The sequence below is a fragment of the Cherax quadricarinatus genome, chromosome 27, assembly GCF_038502225.1.
Source record: "Cherax quadricarinatus isolate ZL_2023a chromosome 27, ASM3850222v1, whole genome shotgun sequence".
Classification (NCBI taxonomy): Eukaryota; Metazoa; Arthropoda; class Malacostraca; order Decapoda; family Parastacidae; genus Cherax; species Cherax quadricarinatus.
The window spans coordinates 40,689,380-40,715,123 of record NC_091318.1 but is presented as its reverse complement, the minus strand read 5'-3'; the positions used below and the strand labels follow the sequence as shown (position 1 = coordinate 40,715,123).

At 37.6% G+C, this 25,744-nt stretch overlaps 1 protein-coding gene across 1 annotated transcript in view; it reads left to right on the top strand.

The window, feature by feature from the left end:
• The window catches only part of LOC138853294 (uncharacterized), a 95,625-nt gene extending 70,268 nt beyond the window's left edge, over positions 1-25,357 (top strand). Inside the window, exon 3 of the mRNA XM_070089249.1 lies at positions 25,048-25,357. Coding sequence (XP_069945350.1) covers positions 25,048-25,161 — 114 coding nt within the window. The 3' untranslated portion in view covers positions 25,162-25,357. The remainder of the gene's footprint in view (positions 1-25,047) is intronic.
• Positions 25,358-25,744: the final 387 nt, after the last annotated feature.

Here is a 25,744-nt window from a genome sequence, read left to right as displayed (position 1 = left end):
CAATTCTATGATTCACCTCATCTTTCATAGACCCATCCGCTGACACGTCCACTCCCAAATATCTGAATACGTTCACCTCCTCCATACTCTCTCCCTCCAATCTGATATTCAATCTTTCATCACCTAATCTTTTTGTTATCCTCATAACCTTACTCTTTCCTGTATTCACCTTTAATTTTCTTCTTTTGCACACCCTACCAAATTCATCCACCAATCTCTGCAGCTTCTCTTCAGAATCTCCCAAGAGCACAGTGTCATCAGCAAAGAGCAGCTGTGACAACTCCCACCCTGTGTGTGATTCTTTATCTTTTAACTCCACGCCTCTTGCCAAGACCCTCACATTTACTTCTCTTACAACCCCATCTATAAATATATTAAACAACCACGGTGACATCACACATCCTTGTCTAAGGCCTACTTTTACTGGGAAAAAATTTCCCTCTTTTCTACATACTCTAACTTGAGCCTCACTATCCTCGTAAAAACTCTTCACTGCTTTCAGTAACCTACCTCCTACACCATACACTTGCAACATCTGCCACATTGCCCCCCTATCCACCCTGTCATACGCCTTTTCCAAATCCATAAATGCCACAAAGACCTCTTTAGCCTTATCTAAATACTGTTCACTTATATGTTTCACTGTAAACACCTGGTCCACACACCCCCTACCTTTCCTAAAGCCTCCTTGTTCATCTGCTATCCTATTCTCCGTCTTACTCTTAATTCTTTCAATTATAACTCTACCATACACTTTACCAGGTACACTCAACAGACTTATCCCCCTATAATTTTTGCACTCTCTTTTATCCCCTTTGCCTTTATACAAAGGAACTATGCATGCTCTCTGCCAATCCCTAGGTACCTTACCCTCTTCCATACATTTATTAAATAATTGCACCAACCACTCCAAAACTATATCCCCACCTGCTTTTAACATTTCTATCTTTATCCCATCAATCCCGGCTGCCTTACCCCCTTTCATTTTACCTACAGCCTCACGAACTTCCCCCACACTCACAACTGGCTCTTCCTCACTCCTACAAGATGTTATTCCTCCTTGCCCTATACACGAAATCACAGCTTCCCTATCTTCATCAACATTTAACAATTCCTCAAAATATTCCCTCCATCTTCCCAATACCTCTAACTCTCCATTTAATAACTCTCCTCTCCTATTTTTAACTGACAAATCCATTTGTTCTCTAGGCTTCCTTAACTTGTTAATCTCACTCCAAAACTTTTTCTTATTTTCAACAAAATTTGTTGATAACAGCTCACCCACTCTCTCATTTGCTCTCTTTTTACATTGCTTCACCACTCTCTTAACCTCTCTCTTTTTCTCCATATACTCTTCCCTCCTTGCATCACTTCTACTTTGTAAAAACTTCTCATATGCTAACTTTTTCTCCCTTACTACTCTCTTTACATCATCATTCCACCAATCACTCCTCTTCCCTCCTGCACCCACTTTCCTGTAACCACAAACTTCTGCTGAACACTCTAACACTACATTTTTAAACCTACCCCATTCCTCTTCGACCCCATTGCCTATGCTCTCATTAGCCCATCTATCCTCCAATAGCTGTTTATATCTTACCCTAACTGCCTCCTCTTTTAGTTTATAAACCTTCACCTCTCTCTTCCCTGATGCTTCTATTCTCCTTGTATCCCATCTACCTTTTACTCTCAGTGTAGCTACAACTAGAAAGTGATCTGATATATCTGTGGCCCCTCGATAAACATGTACATCCTGAAGTCTACTCAACAGTCTTTTATCTACCAATACATAATCCAACAAACTACTGTCATTTCGCCCTACATCATATCGTGTATACTTATTTATCCTCTTTTTCTTAAAATATGTATTACCTATAACTAAACCCCTTTCTATACAAAGTTCAATCAAAGGGCTCCCATTATCATTTACACCTGGCACCCCAAACTTATATATATACATATATATATAAATATATAAATATACATAAATAAATATATATATACATATATATATATATATAGAAGCATCAGGGAAGAGAGAGGTGAAGGTTTATAAACTAAAAGAGGAGGCAGTTAGGGTAAGATATAAACAGCTATTGGAGGATAGATGGGCTAATGAGAGCATAGGCAATGGGGTCGAAGAGGTATGGGGTAGGTTTAAAAATGTAGTGTTAGAGTGTTCAGCAGAAGTTTGTGGTTACAGGAAAGTGGGTGCAGGAGGGAAGAGGAGCGATTGGTGGAATGATGATGTAAAGAGAGTAGTAAGGGAGAAAAAGTTAGCATATGAGAAGTTTTTACAAAGTAGAAGTGATGCAAGGAGGGAAGAGTATATGGAGAAAAAGAGAGAAGTTAAGAGAGTGGTGAAGCAATGTAAAAAGAGAGCAAATGAGAGAGTGGGTGAGATGTTATCAACAAATTTTGTTGAAAATAAGAAAAAGTTTTGGAGTGAGATTAACAAGTTAAGAAAGCCTAGAGAACAAATGGATTTGTCAGTTAAAAATAGGAGAGGAGAGTTATTAAATGGAGAGTTAGAGGTATTGGGAAGATGGAAGGAATATTTTGAGGAATTGTTAAATGTTGATGAAGATAGGGAAGCTGTGATTTCGTGTATAGGGCAAGGAGGAAAAACATCTTGTAGGAGTGAGGAAGAGCCAGTTGTGAGTGTGGGGGAAGTTCGTGAGGCAGTAGGTAAAATGAAAGGGGGTAAGGCAGCCGGGATTGATGGGATAAAGATAGAAATGTTAAAAGCAGGTGGGGATATAGTTTTGGAGTGGTTGGTGCAATTATTTAATAAATGTATGGAAGAGGGTAAGGTACCTAGGGATTGGCAGAGAGCATGCATAGTTCCTTTGTATAAAGGCAAAGGGGATAAAAGAGAGTGCAAAAATTATAGGGGGATAAGTCTGTTGAGTGTACCTGGTAAAGTGTATGGTAGAGTTATAATTGAAAGAATTAAGAGTAAGACGGAGAATAGGATAGCAGATGAACAAGGAGGCTTTAGGAAAGGTAGGGGGTGTGTGGACCAGGTGTTTACAGTGAAACATATAAGTGAACAGTATTTAGATAAGGCTAAAGAGGTCTTTGTGGCATTTATGGATTTGGAAAAGGCGTATGACAGGGTGGATAGGGGGGCAATGTGGCAGATGTTGCAAGTGTATGGTGTAGGAGGTAGGTTACTGAAAGCAGTGAAGAGTTTTTACGAGGATAGTGAGGCTCAAGTTAGAGTATGTAGGAAAGAGGGAAATTTTTTCCCAGTAAAAGTAGGCCTTAGACAAGGATGTGTGATGTCACCGTGGTTGTTTAATATATTTATAGATGGGGTTGTAAGAGAAGTAAATGCGAGGGTCTTGGCAAGAGGCGTGGAGTTAAAAGATAAAGAATCACACACAAAGTGGGAGTTGTCACAGCTGCTCTTTGCTGATGACACTGTGCTCTTGGGAGATTCTGAAGAGAAGTTGCAGAGATTGGTGGATGAATTTGGTAGGGTGTGCAAAAGAAGAAAATTAAAGGTGAATACAGGAAAGAGTAAGGTTATGAGGATAACAAAAAGATTAGGTGATGAAAGATTGAATATCAGATTGGAGGGAGAGAGTATGGAGGAGGTGAACGTATTCAGATATTTGGGAGTGGACGTGTCAGCGGATGGGTCTATGAAAGATGAGGTGAATCATAGAATTGATGAGGGAAAAAGAGTGAGTGGTGCACTTAGGAGTCTGTGGAGACAAAGAACTTTGTCCTTGGAGGCAAAGAGGGGAATGTATGAGAGTATAGTTTTACCAACGCTCTTATATGGGTGTGAAGCGTGGGTGATGAATGTTGCAGCGAGGAGAAGGCTGGAGGCAGTGGAGATGTCATGTCTGAGGGCAATGTGTGGTGTGAATATAATGCAGAGAATTCGTAGTTTGGAAGTTAGGAGGAGGTGCGGGATTACCAAAACTGTTGTCCAGAGGGCTGAGGAAGGGTTGTTGAGGTGGTTCGGACATGTAGAGAGAATGGAGCGAAACAGAATGACTTCAAGAGTGTATCAGTCTGTAGTGGAAGGAAGGCGGGGTAGGGGTCGGCCTAGGAAGGGTTGGAGGGAGGGGGTAAAGGAGGTTTTGTGTGCGAGGGGCTTGGACTTCCAGCAGGCATGCGTGAGCGTGTTTGATAGGAGTGAATGGAGACAAATGGTTTTTAATACTTGACGTGCTGTTGGAGTGTGAGCAAAGTAACATTTATGAAGGGATTCAGGGAAACCGGCAGGCCGGACTTGAGTCCTGGAGATGGGAAGTACAGTGCCTGCACTCTGAAGGAGGGGTGTTAATGTTGCAGTTTAAAAACTGTAGTGTAAAGCACCCTTCTGGCAAGACAGTGATGGAGTGAATGATGGTGAAAGTTTTTCTTTTTCGGGCCACCCTGCCTTGGTGGGAATCGGCCGGTGTGATAATAAAAAAAAAAAAAAAAAAAAAATATATATATAATTATATATTTATTTATTTATTTATTTATTTATTTGTGTGGCCGAGTGAGCAAGAGCGCTGCCTGGGAATCTTGACCGTCCACAGTAGTAGTTTCGGTTCCTGCTGACTGCGATCTTTCTCTGTATATACCCGCTTGTTTTTGCGTCGTGTACTGGTATAAAAATCGCTAGAGAGGTCAGAACATACAGGAGGTGATTGAAATAGCTTGAATCAATGCTTTAGGCTGACTGACGTGCCCGGGCTGGGAAAGAAACATGGCTTGTGAACCAGGCTGCCCAGTCTATGTGGCATTTGTGTGGGCGAGTGGGCTAGAGCGCTGCCTGGGAATCTTGACCGTCCTCAATAGCAGTTTCGAATCCTGCTGACTGCGCTCTTTCTTATAAATATATATATATATATATATATATATATATATATATAATATATATATATATATATATATATATATATATATATATATATGTTGTGTGCCGAATAGGCAGAACTTGCGATCTTGGCTTAAATAGCAACGCTCATCTTGCCATATAGGACAAGCATATATATATATATATATATATATATATATATATATATATATATATATATATATATATATATATATATATATATATATGTGTGTGTGTGTGTGTGTGTGTGTGTGTGTGTCGCGCCGAATAGGCAGAACTTGCGATCTTGGCTTAAATAGCAACGCTCATCTTGCCATATAAGACAAGTGAAAATTTGTGTATGCAATAATTTCGCCAAAATCATTCTGAACCTAACGAAAAAAATATATTTCATTGTGTTTGCTTAGTATTAAATTACTGTAAACAAATCTAAAATATATTTAGTTGGGTTAGGCTATAATAAATTACACTTGTTATAATAAGGTAAGTTTTCTAAGATTCTTTTGGTGCAAAATTATTTTTTTACGTTAACATTAATGAAAAAAATATATTTTTAAACGTATAAGAGAAAATTTCGGAAAGGGCTAAATTTTAAACGAGTTCTTGCTAATTGACCAGTTTTACATATTCGGCACGACGTATATATATATATATATATATATATATATATATATATATATATATATATATATATATATATATATATATATATATATATATATATATACATATTGCTGGTTTCTTTTTCTGTCTCATAAACACACTAGATAGCAGGGATATCTTGCTACTCCTACTTACACTTTGGTCACACTTCACAGACACGCACATGCATATATATATACATACATCTAGGTTTTTCTCCTTTTTCTAAATAGCTCTTGTTCCTCTTTATTTCTTCTATTGTCCATGGAGAAGTGGAAGAGAATCATTCCTCCGTAAGCCATGCGTGTAGTATGAGGCGACTAAAATGCCGGGAGCAATGGGCTAGTAACCTCTTCTCCTGTAGACATTTACTAAAAAAGAGAAGAAGGAAAACTTTATAAAACTGGGATGCTTGAATGTGCGTGGATGTAGTGCGGATGACAAGAAACAAATGATTGCTGATGTTATGAATGAAAAGAAGTTGGATGTCCTGGCCCTAAGCGAAACAAAGCTGAAGGGGGTAGGGGAGTTTCGGTGGGGGGAAATAAATGGGATTAAATCTGGAGTATCTGAGAGAGTTAGAGCAATGGAAGGGGTAGCAGTAATGTTGAATGATCAGTTATGGAAGGAGAAAAGAGAATATGAATGTGTAAATTCAAGAATTATGTGGATTAAAGTAAAGGTTGGATGCGAGAAGTGGGTCATAATAAGCGTGTATGCACCTGGAGAAGAGAGGAATGCAGAGGAGAGAGATTTTGGGAGATGGTAAGTGAATGTATAGGAGCCTTTGAACCAAGTGAGAGAGTAATTGTGGTAGGGGACCTGAATTCTAAAGTAGGAGAAACTTTTAGAGAGGGTGTGGTAGGTAAGTTTGGGGTGCCAGGTGTAAATGATAATGGGAGCCCTTTGATTGAACTTTGTATAGAAAGGGGTTTAGTTATAGGTAATACATATTTTAAGAAAAAGAGGATAAATAAGTATACAAGATATGATGTAGGGCGAAATGACAGTAGTTTGTTGGATTATGTATTGGTAGATAAAAAACTGTTGAGTAGACTTCAGGATGTACATGTTTATAGAGGGGCCACAGATAAATCAGATCACTTTCTAGTTGTAGCTACACTGAGAGTAAAAGGTAGATGGGATACAAGGAGAATAGAAGCATCAGGGAAGAGAGAGGTGAAGGTTTATAAACTAAAAGAGGAGGCAGTTAGGTAAGATATAAACAGCTATTGGAGGATAGATGGGCTAATGAGAGCATAGGCAATGGGGTCGAAGAGGTATGGGGTAGGTTTAAAAATGTAGTGTTGGAGTGTTCAGCAGAAGTTTGTGGTTACAGGAAAGTGGGTGCGGGAGGGAAGAGGAGCGATTGGTGGAATGATGATGTAAAGAGAGTAGTAAGGGAGAAAAAGTTAGCATATGAGAAGTTTTTACAAAGTAGAAGTGATGCAAGGAGGGAAGAGTATATGGAGAAAAAGAGAGAGGTTAAGAAAGTGGTGAAGCAATGTAAAAAGAGAGCAAATGAGAGAGTGGGTGTGATGTTATCAACAAATTTTGTTGAAAATAAGAAAAAGTTTTGGAGTGAGATTAACAAGTTAAGAAAGCCTAGAGAGGAGAGTTATTAAATGGAGAGTTAGAGGTATTGGGAAGATGGAGGGAATATTTTGAGGAATTGTTAAATGTTGATGAAGATAGGGAAGCTGTGATTTCGTGTATAGGGCAAGGAGGAACAACATCTTGTAGGAGTGAGGAAGAGCCAGTTGTGAGTGTGGGGGAAGTTCGTGAGGCAGTAGGTAAAATGAAAGGGGGTAAGACAGCCGGGATTGATGGGATAAAGATTGAAATGTTAAAAGCAGGTGGGGATATAGTTTTGGAGTGGTTGGTGCAATTATTTAATAAATGTATGGAAGAGGGTAAGGTACCTAGGGATTGGCAGAGAGCATGCATAGTTCCTTTGCATAAAGGCAAAGAGGATAAAAGAGAGTGCAAAAATTATAGGGGGATAAGTCTGTTGAGTATACCTGGCAAAGTGTATGGTAGAGTTATTATTGAAAGAATTAAGAGTAAGACGGTGAATAGGATAGCAGATGAACAAGGAGGCTTTAGGAAAGGTAGGAGGTGTGTGGACCAGGTGTTTACAGTGAAACATATAAGTGAACAGTATTTAGATAAGGCTAAAAAAGTCTTTGTGGCATTTATGGATTTTGAAAAGGCGTATGACAGGGTGGATAGGGGGGCAATGTGGCAGATGTTGCAGGTGTATGGTGTAGGAGGTAGGTTACTGAAAGCAGTGAAGAGTTTTTACGAGGATAGTGAGGCTCAAGTTAGAGTATGTAGGAAAGAGGGAAATTATTTCCCAGTAAAAGTAGGCCTTAGACTAGGATGTGTGATGTCACCGTGGTTGTTTAATATATTTATAGATGGGGTTGTAAGAGAAGTAAATGCGAGGGTCTTGGCATGACGCGTGGAGTTAAAAGATAAAGAATCACACATAAAGTGGGAGTTGTCACAGTTGGTCTTTCCTGATGACACTGTGCTCTTGGGAGATTCTGAAGAGAAGTTGCAGAGATTGGTGGATGAATTTGGTAGGGTGTGCAAAAGAAGAAAATTGAAAGTGAATACAGGAAAGAGTAAGGTTATGAGGATAACAAAAAGATTAGGTGATGAAAGATTGGATATCAGATTGGAGGGAGAGAGTATGGAGGAGGTGAATGTATTCAGATATTTGGGAGTGGACGTGTCAGCGGATGGGTCTATGAAAGATGAGGTGAATCATAGAATTGTTGAGGGGAAAAGGGTGAGTGGTGCACTTAGGAGTCTGTGGAGACAAAGAACTTTGTCCATGGAGGCAAAGAGGGGAATGTATGAGAGTATAGTTTTACCAACACTTTTATATGCGTGTGAAGCATGGGTGATGAATGTTGCAGCGAGGAGAAGGCTGGAGGCAGTGGAGATGTCATGTCTGAGAGCAATGTGTGGTGTGAATATAATGCAGAGAATTCGTACTTTGGAGGTTAGGAGGAGGTGCGGGATTACCAAAACTGTTGTCCTGAGGGCTGAGGAAAGGTTGTTGAGGTGGTTCGGACATGTGGAGAGAATGGAGCGAAACAGAATAACTTCAAGAGTGTATCAGTCTGTAGTGGAAGGAAGGCGGGGTAGGGGTCGGCCTAGGAAAGGTTGGAGGAAGGGGGTAAAGGAGGTTTTGTGTGCGAGGGGCTTGGACTTCCAGCAGGCATGCGTGAGCGTGTTTGATAGGAGTGAATGGCGACAAATGGTTTTTAATACTTGACGTGCTGTTGGAGTGTGAGCAAAGTAACATTTATGAAGGGGTTCAGAGAAACCGGCAGGCCGGACTTGAGTCCTGGAGATGGGAAGTACAGTGCCTGCACTCTGAAGGAGGGGTGTTAATGTTGCAGTTTAAAAACTGTAGTGTAAAGCACCCTTCTGGAAAGACAGTGATTGAGTGAATGATGGTGAAAGTTTTTCTTTTTCTGGCAACCCTGCCTTGGTGGGAATCGGCCAGTGTGATAATAATAATAAAAAAAAATAATATATATATATATATATATATATATATATATATATATATATATATATATATATATATATATATTTATATATATATATTATTCATTCTACTCCCTGTTTGTGTACTAGCTCAATAAGCAGTATATTATATTATTGTACCCACGGAACAAGTGGTATACATCAGTAGCAACACTGCATTAGCCAAGCAGTCGAACCCATGCATGACGCGTCATATATATATATAATATATATAATATATATATATATATAATATATATATATATATATATATATATATATATATATATATATATATATATATATATATATATATATATGTTTTAATTATTAAGGGTAATAATGAATTCAAATTTAAAATTTACAGAAAACCTACAAATAACTGTTCCTATGTCCACTATTATTCCTCGCATCAAGATAGAGTCAAACTGTCTGTTTTGTCATCAATGTTTTTGAGAGCTTTACGAATTTGTAGTCCTGAGTTCATAGATGAGGAAATATCCAAAATTATGAAATAGGTAATGATTTAAAATACCCAAGAAATGTAATTGATATATCTTTTAAAGTTGCTAGAAACACTTTTTATAATCCAAAAAGGGACAACCAGCCTTATTCAACTAAAAATATGTTGGCTCTCCCTTACCATGAAAACTTGGTTGATATGCCTTCTCTTCTTAAGACTTTTAATATTAAAGTTGTATTCAAAAATCTTGATACAGTGAAAAAACTTTTGATAAAGAATTCCCCCCAAAATGCTGATGGATGTGTCTATAAGATTCCTTGTAAAATTTGCGATAAAGTTTATTACGGTCAAACTGGTAAAAATCTCGAACTAAGATTAAAACAACATAAATATAGCATTAGAACTGGACAAGATTCCAATGCTCTATTTATTCATGTAAGAGATTTTAACCATCCAATTGATTTTCAAAAAGTTGAGAAAGTAGTATCAAGCAAGTCCATGGTCGACAGGAATATAATTGAATCTTGTTTCATAAAAAGCAGTTTTGACAATAATATGAATATTTCCTTTGGTTTATATAAATTAGATCCACTTATAATTAATAGAATTTGGGAAGAATTTAATAATACACTGGACAAATATTAATTTTTAAACTTTCTTGGGTAGAATAGCTTGGGGGTGAGTTGTGCAAGGGACCTATCCAAGTTGGGTCGCCGCGCGTCATGTGTTTAACCGTTGTGGGATCTGATAGTGAGGTGCTGGCCGGACCCCTTATATAGCTTCCTTGGATGCTTTACTTTCATAGTTCCTTGATAATGTGAGTAGTCACGAAAGCGCTTGGAATTTCTCTATTCTTTCAGAGTGGTTGTTTTGCATATATATATATATATGTATATATAAATATATATATATATATATATGTATATAAATATATATATATATATATATATATATATATATATATATATATATATATATATATATATATATATATATATATATATATATATTTATTTATTTATTATCACACCGGCCGATTCCCACCAAGGCAGGGTGGCCCGAAAAAGAAAAACTTTCACCATCATTCACTCCATCACTGTCTTGCCAGAAGGGTGCTTTACACTACAGTTTTTAAACTGCAACATTAACACCCCTCCTTCAGAGTGCAGGCACTGTACTTCCCATCTCCAGGACTCAAGTCCGGCCTGCCGGTTTCCCTGAATCCCTTCATAAATGTTACTTTGCTCACACTCCAACAGCACGTCAAGTATTAAAAACCATTTGTCTCCATTCACTCCTATCAAACACGCTCACGCATGCCTGCTGGAAGTCCAAGCCCCTCGCACACAAAACCTCCTTTACCCCCTCCCTCCAACCCTTCCTAGGCCGACCCCTACCCCGCCTTCCTTCCACTACAGACTGATACACTCTTGAAGTCATTCTGTTTTGCTCCATTCTCTCTACATGTCCGAACCACCTCAACAACCCTTCCTCAGCCCTCTGGACAACAGTTTTGGTAATCCCGCACCTCCTCCTAACTTCCAAACTACGAATTCTCTGCATTATATTCACACCACACATTGCCCTCAGACATGACATCTCCACTGCCTCCAGCCTTCTCCTCGCTGCAACATTCATCACCCACGCTTCACACCCATATAAGAGCGTTGGTAAAACTATACTCTCATACATTCCCCTCTTTGCCTCCAAGGACAAAGTTCTTTGTCTCCACAGACTCCTAAGTGCACCACTCACTCTTTTTCCCTCATCAATTCTATGATTCACCTCATCTTTCATAGACCCATCCGCTGACACGTCCACTCCCAAATATCTGAATACGTTCACCTCCTCCATACTCTCTCCCTCCAATCTGATATTCAATCTTTCATCACCTAATCTCTTTGTTATCCTCATAACCTTACTCTTTCCTGTATTCACCTTTAATTTTCTTCTTTTGCACACCCTACCAAATTCATCCACCAGTCTCTGCAACTTCTCTTCAGAATCTCCCAAGAGCACAGTGTCATCAGCAAAGAGCAGCTGTGACAACTCCCCCTTTGTGTGTGATTCTTTATCTTTTAACTCCACGCCTCTTGCCAAGACCCTCGCATTTACTTCTCTTACAACCCCATCTATAGATGGGGTTGTAAATATATATAAAAATATATATATATATATATATATATATATATATATATATATATATATATATATATATATATATATATATATATATATATATATATATATACATTATAATTTAGCAACGAACGAGTGGTATTGATCAATACCACTTGTTCGTGGTTACAATAATATATATATGCTGCTCGTGCAGCTAGTACACCAAACAGGGAGAAGAATGAAAAAAGCTTAGAAGCTCCCACAACACCGAATGTCCTCGGATAAGACGGTCCTGTGGTTTAAAGCGTCATGTGGTTCTCGCTCACCTTAAGGCAAGCCAGCACAACATGGGTTCGAATCCTTGGCTAGCGCAGTGTTTTATATATATATATATATATATATATATATATATATATATATATATATATATATATATATATATATATATATATATATATATATATATATATATATATATATATATATATATATATATATATATATATATATATATATATATATATATATATATATATATATATATATATATATATATCGATGTTCTTAATTACGCACCATATTTCATCGGAATTTTAGCAGTTGGTCTTAAATTACTTTAAATTTCCATTCATTAATTTCTTCTCCTATAATTTACTCTGCCTCACTGGCATTATTCCCACCGTATTCCTGTCTATCACAATATAATGATCGAACACAGTCGATTTTATATAAAATGTACTTTCATTATTTTATTCTTTAGCTGTTTAAACACTGATAAAATAAGCAGTCTGTCAGGCTGGCCTTTTTTCCTCTCAGCTTGTGTAATTATACATACTTTATTCCTGAAACATGTAGACCTTTAACCAAATATTTTTCTCAACACACACAACTAAATTTCCTGATAGCCGTCTTTCCCGTTGCACTGAAAATTTTCGTCGTCTTGTCTGATAATAGCAAAAAATAAAAAAAAAAAAAACAATTTATTCTCTCACTTGTCTTAAAATTCTCTGATCAATCAACACTTCACTAATCTCTCTCGCTTTCCCTCTCTCTCTCTTATACGCAGAGGTGTTTACTGGGTTACTTTAAGAGCGCCTACCTATATTTACAACCTGTATTTACAACCTAACTCTCCTCTTTTGAAAGCCTTCTTTTTTGTGATGAAAGATACAAATATAGAACAGAGTGAAGCCAGCAATTTCATTAGTCAAGTTGCTTTATTTCATCGATGTTGTTAGTTCCATTCTCGAGTCATTCTAGTGTTAAATGATCGTCAGTGAAGTGATGTTCGTGAGATGGGTACAACCACAGCGTAGTTTCTGTATCCTGCCCGTCTTGCAGTACTAAAACTGTTTTCTCGTTGTCTGCGAAGTGGAGCCATGTGTGGAACCATGATAATGGTCTTGTACCTAACCCAGTTGTACTACCAAGTTTCCCCGATACTGAAGGCTCTGTTGGCATGGTCTAGGCCAGAGATGAGGAGGGGAGCAGACAATCCAAGAAAATGTAACATTCTTAAGGTGTAAGCGCACTTGTTGATGATTGAGATACTCGTGCAATACTTAGGTATCTTTACTGTGGAAATGTTTCGCCAAAAGGTATCTTCCTGAGACCGGTACAAAGATGAATGGTGAAGTTTGAGATAATTAGTTCAATGTGAGCTCACTTGTGCCTAGTACACAGAGTTTTGTTGCCTCCACTAGCGAGAAGGTACGAGAAATGCCTTAGTGCTGTTAGCTTCTTGAAAAATTAAATGTTCCTGCTTGTGGAGGCTGGTATTCAAACGGGAGGTGATTGAAAGTAGCCCTGAGCTTACCACTACCACGAGTGTCCTCGGATCATGAACATCACCTAGCTCTGCTGGGTGCGTGATCTTTGAAGAATCGTTCGTTAAGTGGTTAAGGCGATGTGAACGTTGCTCTGTCTCTTGTGGCGGGAGAATGTGTTACAGGATCTGATTCCGGCTGGTTGCAAATTTTGTTGTATATCTTATGAGCATTTTTTTGCTATTTTGCCGTCATGGTGCAGTTTTTTTTATTGTGAGATAAGCCATCATGCGTCCAAAGAAAGACCATTTTAATATCCTCACCTGCTTGAGGCTTATAAACAAAGCCTGGGGGAAATGTGTGTTCCAAGACCATGCAGTCAGCATGGGAGAAATTGTGGCCTGACTTAGTGGCAGCCAGGGATTTTCAAGGCTTTGAAAATAAGCCTGAGCCGGTAAAGGATATTGTGTCCCTGGAAAAGACCTCGGGCCTAGATGTGACTGAACATGATGTGGAGGAGTTGGTGGAGGAGCATAGAACTGAACTCACCACAGAAGCAGCAGCAACAGATTGCAGCAGAGGAGCTGTCATAATCAGAGGAGGTAAGGGATGAGGTGCCCATTGCACATGTCAAGGAATTGTGTGCTAAATGGCGTGAAGTGCAGGATTTTGCTGAAAAATACCGGGCACACAAAATAGTGGCCATCCATTTCTGTAACATGTACAAAATGTCTCAATTAAGACAAGGGTTAAAATAGAACCTGAAACAACCACACTGGACAGGTTTTTAGTGAGACAAAGAACAGTAAGCCAGAGCAAGGTATTAGTGGTGAAAAGAGACAAAGAGGAGAAACAATACCAGAAGCACAGTTTCCTGACATCAAGAGAAGGTGACTCTCCTTCCAAGCAGTAACATCCCCTCCCTCTCCGCATCCTGCTTTCAGTATGAGTTAAAAGTCAATTAAATTTTCATTTAGTACAGTATTTAAGTTAAAGCTCCTTTTCGTATTCATTTTTACAGTTTTATGTAGCGGTTAATACATTTATAATAAATTATTATATTGTCATTTGGGGTCTGGAACAGATTAATTCTATTTACATTATTCTTTAATTAAAGGAAAACTTTCTTTGGTTACCGTCCATTTTGGTTGTTGAATCAACATCTGGAACGAATTAAGTTCGACATCCGAGGTTCCACTGTATAAATATATTTATAGATAGATATACATGTACATAATTGACCCTATAACACATGTTTGAACTGCGCTGGTCCATTTATACGTGAATTTTTTTTCGATAAATTTATTGGAAATTATTTTCGAGATTTGCGGCCGAAAATAGCATGAAAAGTTAGATATTTAATCAATGCATAATATATGTAGATACTGATCTATTTTAATATATGCTACCATAAATTATATACACATCTATTGAAAAAGTTGATATTTATCAAAAATACACACACAAACATTTACAGATCATATATATTCCATTCACAGTAAACAAAGATAAAGGTGCATTAATGTAACAAAATATCAAAAATTATTATAATCATTACTAAGCGATAAACTCACAAGGGTCAATAATATAATAATAAATAATAATAAAATATATAATAATAAAAATAATATACAATAATAATAATAATAATAATAGTAATAATAATAATAATAATAATAATAATAATAATAATAATAATAATAATAATAATAATAATAATAATAATAATAAATTTTTAAAACATCGTACATTTTCTATTAGCAGTCGAGAGAAATGTAAACATATGTAAATCATAACTAAATACAAATTTCTATTTTACATTATTTTTTTAATTTTTGATATCTAGTTTCAGTAGCACATATAACATCTGCAGTGTTTTGTATCATATAAAACAATACTGATGTAGGTAGTAACAGACACACGACTCATCTTATAAACAGATGACGTAAACTTACGACATCGATAAATACAGAGCAGTTCTGTAAATGTATTTTCTCTTAATTATGATTTTCATAATATCATTTTCTTTTCTCTAGAATACTTTATTGTAAGACTAAGGTATATAATAAATATAAAATACAAAATATGTGCTAATTGACTGTTTATGTTACCGGTGAGGATTCGGGACAACAATATAGCCATTAGTATTTAAGTTTTTGAGGAGTCAAAAATTATAAGCGGATTTTCAACTGCGCTGGGAATCAGTGCCACTAACCCCTGTGTTGTTCATGGATCAACTGTGTGTGTGTGTGTGTGTGTGTGTGTGTGTGTGTGTGTGTGTGTGTGTGTGTGTGTGTGTGTGTGTGTACTCACCTATTTGTGGTTGCAGGGGTCGAGCCATAGCTCATGGCCTCGTCTCTTCGCTGATTGCTACTAGGTCCTCTCGCTCCCTGCCCCATAAGCTTTATCATACCTCGCCTTAAAACTATGTATGGTTTCCGCCTCCACTACGTCACTTTCTAGGCTATTCCACGGCCTCACTACTGTATGACTGAAGAAATACTTCCTAACATCCCTTTGATTCATCTGAGTCTTCAACTTCCAATTGTGACCTCTTGTGTCTGTGTCCCATCTCTGGAACATCCCATCTTTGTCCACCTTGTCTATTCCGCGCAGTATTTTATATGTCGTTATCATGTCTCCCCTGACCCTCCTGGCCTCCAGTGTCGTCAGGCCGATTTCCTTCAACCTTTCTTCGTAGGACAATCCCCTTAGCTCTTGGACTAGTCTTGTTGCAAACCCTTGCACTTTCTCTAATTTCTTGACTTGCTTGACTAGGTGTGGATTTCAAACTGGTTCTGCATACTCCAGTATGGGCCTGACGTAAATGGTATACAGAGTCTTGAACGAATCCTTACTGAGGTATCGGAACGCTATCAGTAGGTTTGCCAGACCCCCGTATGCAGCAGCAGTTATCTGATTGATGAGCGACTCAGGAGATATGCTAGGTGTTATACTCACCCCCAGTTCTTTTTCCTTGAGTGAGGTTTGCAGACTTTGGCCATCTAAACTACATTGTGTCTGCGGTCTTCTTTGCCCTTCCCCAATCTTCATGACTTTGCATTTGGCAGGGTTAAACTCAAGGAGCCAGTTGCTGGACCAGGCTTGTAGCCTGTCCAGGTCTCTTTGTAGTCCTGCCTGATCCTCATCCGATTTGATTCTTCTCATTAACTTATCATCTGCAAACAAGGACACTTCAGAGTCTATCCCTTCCGTTATGTCATTCACATATACCATGAACAGCACAGGTCCTAGGACTGACCCCTGTGGAACCCCGCTTGTCACAGGCGCCCACTCTGACACCTCGTCATGTACCATGACTCGTTGTTGCCTCCCTGTCAGGTATTCTCTAATCCATTGCAGTGCCTTTCCTGTTATGTGTGCCTGATCCTCTAGCTTTCGCAGTAACCTCTTGTGAGGAACTGTGTCGAAGGCCTTCTTTCAGTCCAAAAAAATGCAGTCGATCCACCCCTCCCTTTGTCTTACTTCTGTCACCTTGTCATAAAACTCCAGTAGGTTTGTGACACAGGATTTTCCTTCCCTGAAACCGTGCTGGTTGTCAATTATACACTTGTTTCTTTCCAGGTGCTCCACCACTCTCCTCCTGATGATCTTCTCCATGACTTTGCATACTATACACGTTAGTGATACAGGTCTGTAGTTTAGTGCCTCATGTCTGTCTCCCTTTTTAAAAATTGGGACTACATTTGCCATCTTCCATACCTCAGGGAGTTGCTCAGTTTCAATTGATGTGTTGAAGATCATTGTTAATGGCACACGCAATATCTCTGCTCCCTCTTTAAGAACCCACGGTGAGATGTTGTCTGGTCCCACCGCTTTTGAGGTGTCAAATTCGCACAGCAGTTTCTTCACCTCCTCCTTGGTTATATGTACCTCATCCAGCACTTGCTGGTTTACCCCCCTGTTCTGATTTCCTTGAGTCCTACTGGTTTCCACTGTAAATACTTCTTTAAATCTCGTGTTGAGCTCCTGACATACCTCTCGGTCATTTCTTGTGAAGTCCCCATCACCCTTCCTCAGTCTGATTACCTGGTCCTTGACTGTTGTTTTCTTCCTGATGTGGCTATACAACAGCTTTGGGTCAGACTTGACTTTCGATGCAATGTCATTTTCATATTGTCGCTGAGCCTCCCTTATCTGGCTCTTCGGCTAATCTCTTTATTTTCCTGAGTTCTCTGTGTTCTGTACCTTTTCCATTCTCTAGTACACCTAGTTTTTGCCTCCCTACACCTTTGGGTGAACCAAGGACTCGTTCTGTTCTTCCCATTATTTCTGTTTCCCTTGGGAACAAACTTCTCCTCTGCCTCCTTGCATTTTGTTGCCACATAGTCCATCATTTCTTGTACTGGTTTTCCTGTCAGTTCCCTCTCCCACTGAATGTCTTGCAGGAAGTTCCTCATGACTGAGTAGTTTCCCCTTTTGTAGTTTGGTTTTTCCCACCCTATTCCTGCTACTCTCTCCACTTGGAGCTCAACTATGTAGTCGAAGCACAGAACCACATGATCACTAGCTCCCAGGGGCCTTTGATACATGATATCCTCGATGTCCGAACTACTCAAGGTGAATACAAGGTCCAGCCTTGCTGGTTCATCCTCTCCTCTCTCTCTGGTAGTGTCTAACATGTTGATGCATGAAGTTTTCCAGTACCACATCCATCATCTTGGCTCTCCATGTTTCGGGACCCCCATGGGGCTCCAGGTTTTCCCAGTCAATTTTCTTGTAATTGAAATCACCCATAACTAGTAACTTTGCTCCCCCCATGCGTGCTCTCCTGGCCACTTTCGGCTAGTGTGTCGACCATTGCTCTGTTGCTCTCATCGTATTCTTCTCTTGGACTTCTGCAGTTCTGTGGTGGGTTGTACATTGCTGCAATTATCACCTTATGTCACTCAGACTGGATTGTTCCTACTAAGTAGTCCATTTCGCCCGTACCATCCATTTCTTCCATTTTCTCAAAATCCCACTGGTTTTTAATAAGCAGTGCAACTCCTCCTTCCCCTCTCCTCCCTCTGTCTTTCCTGAGGATTTGATATCCGGGTGGAAAGATTGAATCTGTTAATATTCTGGTGAGTTTTGTTTCTGTGAGTGCTATTATATCTGGGGATGTCTCCTTGATTCTTTCATGCCACTCCTCATACTTATTTGTTATTCCATTTGCATTTGTATACCACACCTTCAACTTCTTTTCTAAGTCTGTGGTCTGGGAGGTATATTGGGGTTGGGGAAGTGGGAGACCTGATAAGGAATTATGGGTGGTTGCTGTGGGGGTGGAGTTTGTAATGCAGTGGGTGTGGGGCATTAGATATGGCATGGGTGTTTTGGTTTAGAGTGTTTGGTTGCACTGTGGTTGACCTGGTTTGGGGGCTTCTACAGGAAGTTGTGAGGGGGGGCTGTATTTGATCTTCTTCCTGGGTCTGGGATCTCCTGTCTCCTACATCCCCTCTCTCTCCTCCTTTCGCCTTTGTGCAATCTCAGTTTCTGCCTTTCTTCTTGTGTTCTGTCATGATCGAGATACACCTTCCTCTATGCCGGCATGTCCCTTAATCGTGCTTTCTCCTGCAGAATTCTGTTCCGAGTCGATTCTGCCTTGAAGGTCACTTTCACTGGCCGGGTTTTTTTTTTTTTTTGCAAACCCCCCTATTCTCCGAAAATTTTCCAGCTGGGTCATGTCGTCTTCTCCTATTGCTTTTATAATGCTTTCAATTGCTTTTTTTCCCGTTGTTTTCTTGCTTCATATGTTTCCCCTTCAGCTCCCTGGAGCCCATACACAAAGACTGACCTCTCCCTTTCATTTTCACACTGCATATCCTTGTGTATCCACTCATTCAGTTTAATTTCCTCCATTGTGTGTGTGCATATTATATATATATATATATATATATATATATATATATATATATATATATATATATATATATATATATATATATATATATATATATATATATATATATATATATTATGATATACATACATACACACACACACACACACACATCGCGCCGAATAGGAAAAATTGGACCATTAGCAAGAACTCCTTTAAAATTAAATCCATTCTAAAATTTTCTCTCATATTTTTTTTCATTTATGTTAGTATAAAAACTAATAACATTGTACCAAAGGAACAAACAATGATATTTTGTTTTCGTTAAGTTCCTAATGATTTTTGCGAAATTATTGAATATCCAAATTTTCGCTGGCCTTATTTGGCAAGAAGAGAGTTGCTATTTAAGCCAAAATCCCAAGTTTAACTTATTCGGCACAAAACACACACACACACACACATATATATATATATATATATTATATATATATATATATATATATATATATATATATATATATATATATATATATATATATATATATATATATATATATATTATATATATATATATATGTCGTGCCGAATATGTAAAACTGGTCAGTTAGCAAGAACTCATTTAAAATTAAGTCATTTCTAAAATTTTCTCTTATACGTTCAAAGATATATTTTTTCATTAATGTTAATGTAAAAATTTATAATTTTGCACCAAAGGAATCTTAGAAAACTTACCTAACCTTATTATAACAAGAAAAATTTATTTAACCTAATCAAACTAAATATATTTTAGATACGTTTACAATAATTTAATACTAAACAAACACAGTGAAATATATTTTTTTCGTTAGGTTCAGAATGATTTTGGCGAAATTATTGCATACACAAATTTTCGCTTGTCCTATATGGCAAGATGAGTGTTGCTATTTAAGCCAAGATCGCAAGTTCTGCCTATTCGGCACGACATTATATATATAATATATATATATATATATATATATATATAATATATATATTTATATATATATATATATATATATATAATGTATATAATATATATATATGTATATATATATATGTATATAATATATATATATATGTATGTATATATGCAATAAGATCACAGTAAACAGGTGATTTCAGAATATGCAAAACAACCACTCTGAAAGAATAGAGAAATTCCAAGCGCTTTCGTGACTACTCACATTATCAAGGAACTATGAAAGTAAAGCATACAAGGAAGCTATATAAGGGGTCTGGCCAGCACCTCACTATCAGATCCCACAACGGTTAAACACGTGATGCGCGCCGACCCAACTTGGATAGGTCCTTTGCACAACTCACCCACAAACTATTCTACCCAAGAAAATTTAAAAATTATTTGTCCAGTGTATTATTAAATTCTTCCCAAATTCTATTAATTTTAAATGGATCTAATTTATATAAACCAAAGGAAATATTCATATTATTGTCAAAACTGCTTTTTATGAAACAAGATTCAATTATATTCCTGTCGACCATGGACTTGCTTGATACTACTTTCTCAACTTTTTGAAAATCAATTGGATGGTTAAAATCTCTTACATGAATAAATAGAGCATTGGAATCTTGTCCAGTTCTAATGCTATATTTATGTTGTTTTAATCTTAGTTCCAGATTTTTACCAGTTTGACCGTAATAAACTTTATCGCAAATTTTACAAGGAATCTTATAGACACATCCATCAGCATTTTGGGGGGAATTCTTTATCAAAAGTTTTTTTACTGTATCAAGATTTTTGAATACAACTTTAATATTAAAAGTCTTAAGAAGAGAAGGCATACCAACCAAGTTTTCATGGTAAGGGAGAACCAACATATTTTTAGTTGAATAAGGCTGGTTGTCCCTTTTTGGATTGTAAAAAGTATTTCTAGCAACTTTAAAAGATTTATCAATTACATTTCTTGGGTTTTTTAAATCATTACCTATTTCATAAATTTTTGGATATTTCCTCATCTATGAACTCAGGACTACAAATTCGTAAAGCTCTCAGAAACATTGAATATATATATGCTTTACTTTCATATATATATATATATATATATATATATATATATATATATATATATATATACATATATATATATATATATATTACTGTAACCATGGATAAGTGGTATTTAATCAATAACAACTCTGTGACTAGCCGAGGACTCGAACTCATGTCGTTTCGCCCGCCTCGTGGTGAGCGAAAATCACATGATGCTCTAACCCATAGGACTACAAAATCCTACGAGAATCACGCACCCAGCAGAGCTAGGTGTTTTACCGTGATCCAAGAACATACTGTGGTGCGGGTGCCTCAGAGTTAATTTCATTGTGCTCCCCGTTTGGTGTACTAGCCTCCAAGAGCAGTATATATATATTATTGTAACCACGGACGAGTGGTATTTAGTCAATAACAATATTGTAACTAGCCGAGGACTCAAACCCATGTCATGAGGAGGGCCAAAACGACTTGGGTTCGAGTCCTCGGCTAGTCGCAGTGTTAATGAATAAATACCACTCGTCCGTGGTTACAATAATATATATACTGCTCATGGAGGCTAGTACACCAAACGGGGAGTAGAATGAAATTATCTCTGAGGAGCCCACACCACCTTACGTCCTCAGATCACGGTAAAATACCTAGCTCTCCTGGGTGCGTGATTCTTGTAGGATTTGGTGGTTCTCTGGGTTTGAGCATCATGTGATTTTCGCTCACCATGAGGCAGGCCATAATGATATGCGTTCGAATCCTTGGCTAGTCAGAGTGATATATATATATATATATATATATATATATATATATATATATATATATATATATATATATATATATATATATATATATATATATATATATATATATATATATATATGTTGTGCCGAATAGGCAGAACTTGCCATCTTGGCTTAAATAGCAACTCACATCTTGCCATATAGGACAAGTGAAAATTTGTGTATGCAATAATCTCGCCAAAATCATTCTGAACCTAACGAAAAAAATATATTTGATTGTGTTTGTTTAGTACTAAATTATTGTAAACGTATTTAAAATATATTTAGTTGGGTTAGGCTAAAATAAATTGTTCTTGTTATAATAAGGTTAGGTAAGTTTTCTAAGATTCTTTTGGAGCAAAATTAAATTTTTTTTCATTAACGTTAATGAAAAAAATATATCTTTAAACGTATAAGAGAAAATTTTCGAAAGGACTTAATTTTAAATGAGTTCTTGCTAATTGACCAGTTTTACATATTCGGCACGACATATATATATATATATATATATATATATATATATATATATATATATATATATATATATATATATATATATATATATATATATATATATATATATATGCAATAAGATCACAGTAAACAGGTGATTTCAGAATATGCAAAACAACCACTGTGAAAGAATAGAGAAATTCCAAGCGCTTTCGTGACTACTCACATTATCAAGGAACAATGATAATGTGAGTAGTCACGAAAGCGCTTGGAATTTCTCTATTCTTTCACAGTGGTTGTTTTGCATATTCTGAAATCACCTGTTTACTGTGATCTTATTGCATATATATATATATATATATATATATATATATATATATATATATATATATATATATATATATATATATATATATATATATATATATATTCCATAACAACACTTTGACTAGCTAAAGATTCGAACACGTGTTGTTTTAGCCAGCCTCACGGTGAGCGAAAATTCACTACGTGTTGACCCACGGGAGCATACAGTCCTATAAGAATCATGCACCCTGCAGAGCTAGGTGTTGTACCGTGATCCGAGGACATACGATGGTGTGGGTGCTTCAGAGCTAATTTCATCTTCCTCTCCGTTTGGTGTACTAGCCTCCACGAACAGTATATATAGTACTGTAACCATGAGCAAATCGTATTTAATCAATAACAACACTATGACTAGCCGAGGATTCGAACACGTGTTGTTTTACCCTGCCTCATGGTTAGCGATAATTCACAATGGTCTAACCCACTGAATCATGCACCCAGCAGAGCTAGGTGTTGTACCGTGATCCGAGGACATAAGATAGTGTGGGTGCTTCAGAGCAGATTTCATCCTCCTCCCCGTTTGGTGTACTAGCCTCCACGAGCAGTATATATAATATTGTAACCATTAACAAATAACTATGAGCAAATAACCATGAGCAAATAACCATGAGCAAATAACCATGAGCAAATCAATAACAACACAGCTACTAGCCGGGGACTTGTAGACAGTAAGCCTACATGACTAGTTTCCAAAGTTTCCACCAGAAGGCAGATCTCTAGGTACACATACCCAGACCTGCCTCAATCTCACTTGCCACCAACTCAACCTAGAGTCAACAGCTTCCACTCCTCTCTCTTTCGTGGGCATGGCTCTCTGGGTCGCCCCAGGGCACTTAAATGCACTGCCCATGTTCCACGAACCCAAATAAAGTAAGAAGCCTCCGATGCCCTATCTTTAATCCCCGCCGGGATTCACACACAAATCCTGCTCAAATAAATGGTGACTTAACGGTGGTCTCAGCAGTTGTGCCACCCGGAGAGAGGAAGGAAGAAGCAGGAACATGTCTCCTCTTCATCGCCCCACGCAAAAAGCATCCCTCTCTATACGCATTATCCTGTAGTTGTGTCTGCAAGTTTCATTATTCAGACAGGATCAGCAGGATCCAGGCCGAAATTTCCCGAATTTCTTCAAGAAATCTTCGTGGCGTCACCTTGGTCTACACAGCGTCCCAGGCAGACGTAGGTGTTTTACCGCGATCCGAGGACTGAAGTGTGCAATGCAGGCTTCATCAGTCGAATACAAAGGGGATTAAAACACTGGAGAAAGAAATAGTGAAAATAAAGTTTTGAGGTGAACAGTTCCTCAGCTTTGATACAATTAGTCAGTTCCTTAGTTCCTCTGGCTAAGACACTTACCATCTTCTTTCAAGCTGAGGGACTGATCATCTTAAAACTACCTCTTCTCGTTTTTTTTATGTCTCCAGTATTGTAATCACCTCTGTATTCAACTGATGAGGTCTGCTGCGCAGGCGAAGTGTTTCATCAGTAAATATATCACTACATATACCGACACTGAAAATTAGAACCATCAAAAGCACAAAGGAATGAATGGACAGGTGCACTCTAATACATATATGATTGAAACAGTCGCAGACGGGCGATCTTAACTATGCAGGACAAGCCAACGTGGCCGGTGACACCTACGCTACTCTCAGACCTCTCTCTCCCTGCTTTGGTTGCTCCCTTGCAATATTGCACAGCTCCTGATGACGCACTGGAAAGTGTGAAAGATTTCCCTACCTCCCCCCCCCCGTGGCTTGTCCTGCACGTATATGATTGAATCATATCTCTCTTATTAATAAACCCTAATACATATAAACATTCTTCAAAAACGCCGGGAGGAATTTGCTATTCGTATGAAGAAAAAGTAAGCCGGGGGAAGGGGATGTAAATACATTCGTGAGAATGTTATCCATTTACTCTCAGATTGCTATGCTAAAGATACAGTTAGAATGATCAAATTGTTATTGAAACTCAGCAGTCATGTATGTCAACGCCCTGGTAGGAAGAACTCTTAATAGTTTCGAACACTGAGCATTTTAGCTTCGTTCTTTAATCTGTAGTTCAGTAACTCACTTTTGCACAATTAAAGCTATTGACATTTAATGTATTTTATTTTCATTGGCCCACCACTTCTAAAACTCAGGGCTGACAGCTTTTGGTTGCCTTCCATTTCTTAGTCAGAATTTCATGTTTTTGGCAGGTGTCGTGGATCAGACTTCGAGATCATCATCTTATCACCGTGGGTCGTCAGACCTACAGCAACGACGACCGCTTCTCTGTCACCTACAACAGACACCACAACGTGAGTACCTGAATCACTCATAAGACACTTCGACATGAGTACCATCGTTAATCATAGCAATCACCTCAATATGAGTACCCTCGTCATTGATAATCTCCTCAACATGGGTACCGTCCTTATTCATAAATATACAAAGAGAGTACGTTCGTTACTCGTTAAGGGACAACATCTGTGCCTTTGTCATTCATGAGAGGCATCTCAACGTGGTAACCACCGATATAACTAAGGCTTAAGTGTAATTACCTTGTCATCTTTAACACGCTACATAAAACTCAGGGTAGATGAATGTGTGAATAAAGAAATATTTGAAAAAATGTGTGGAAGGATTATGAGATAAGAGAGTAAGAGAGAGGGATCACAGCTGTAATTTTTACAAGATAAAGGTGTAAGGAAGCTTTCAAACCCAGAGTCTGAATGCAAATGGAATAATATTTTTGAAAGACTTTCTGATTATATATATATATATATATATATATATATATATATATATATATCTATATATATATATATATATATATATATATATATATATATATATATATATATAAATGCCATTACCATGGCAAGACGTGTGGCGGGCTAGCTGCGGGATTTT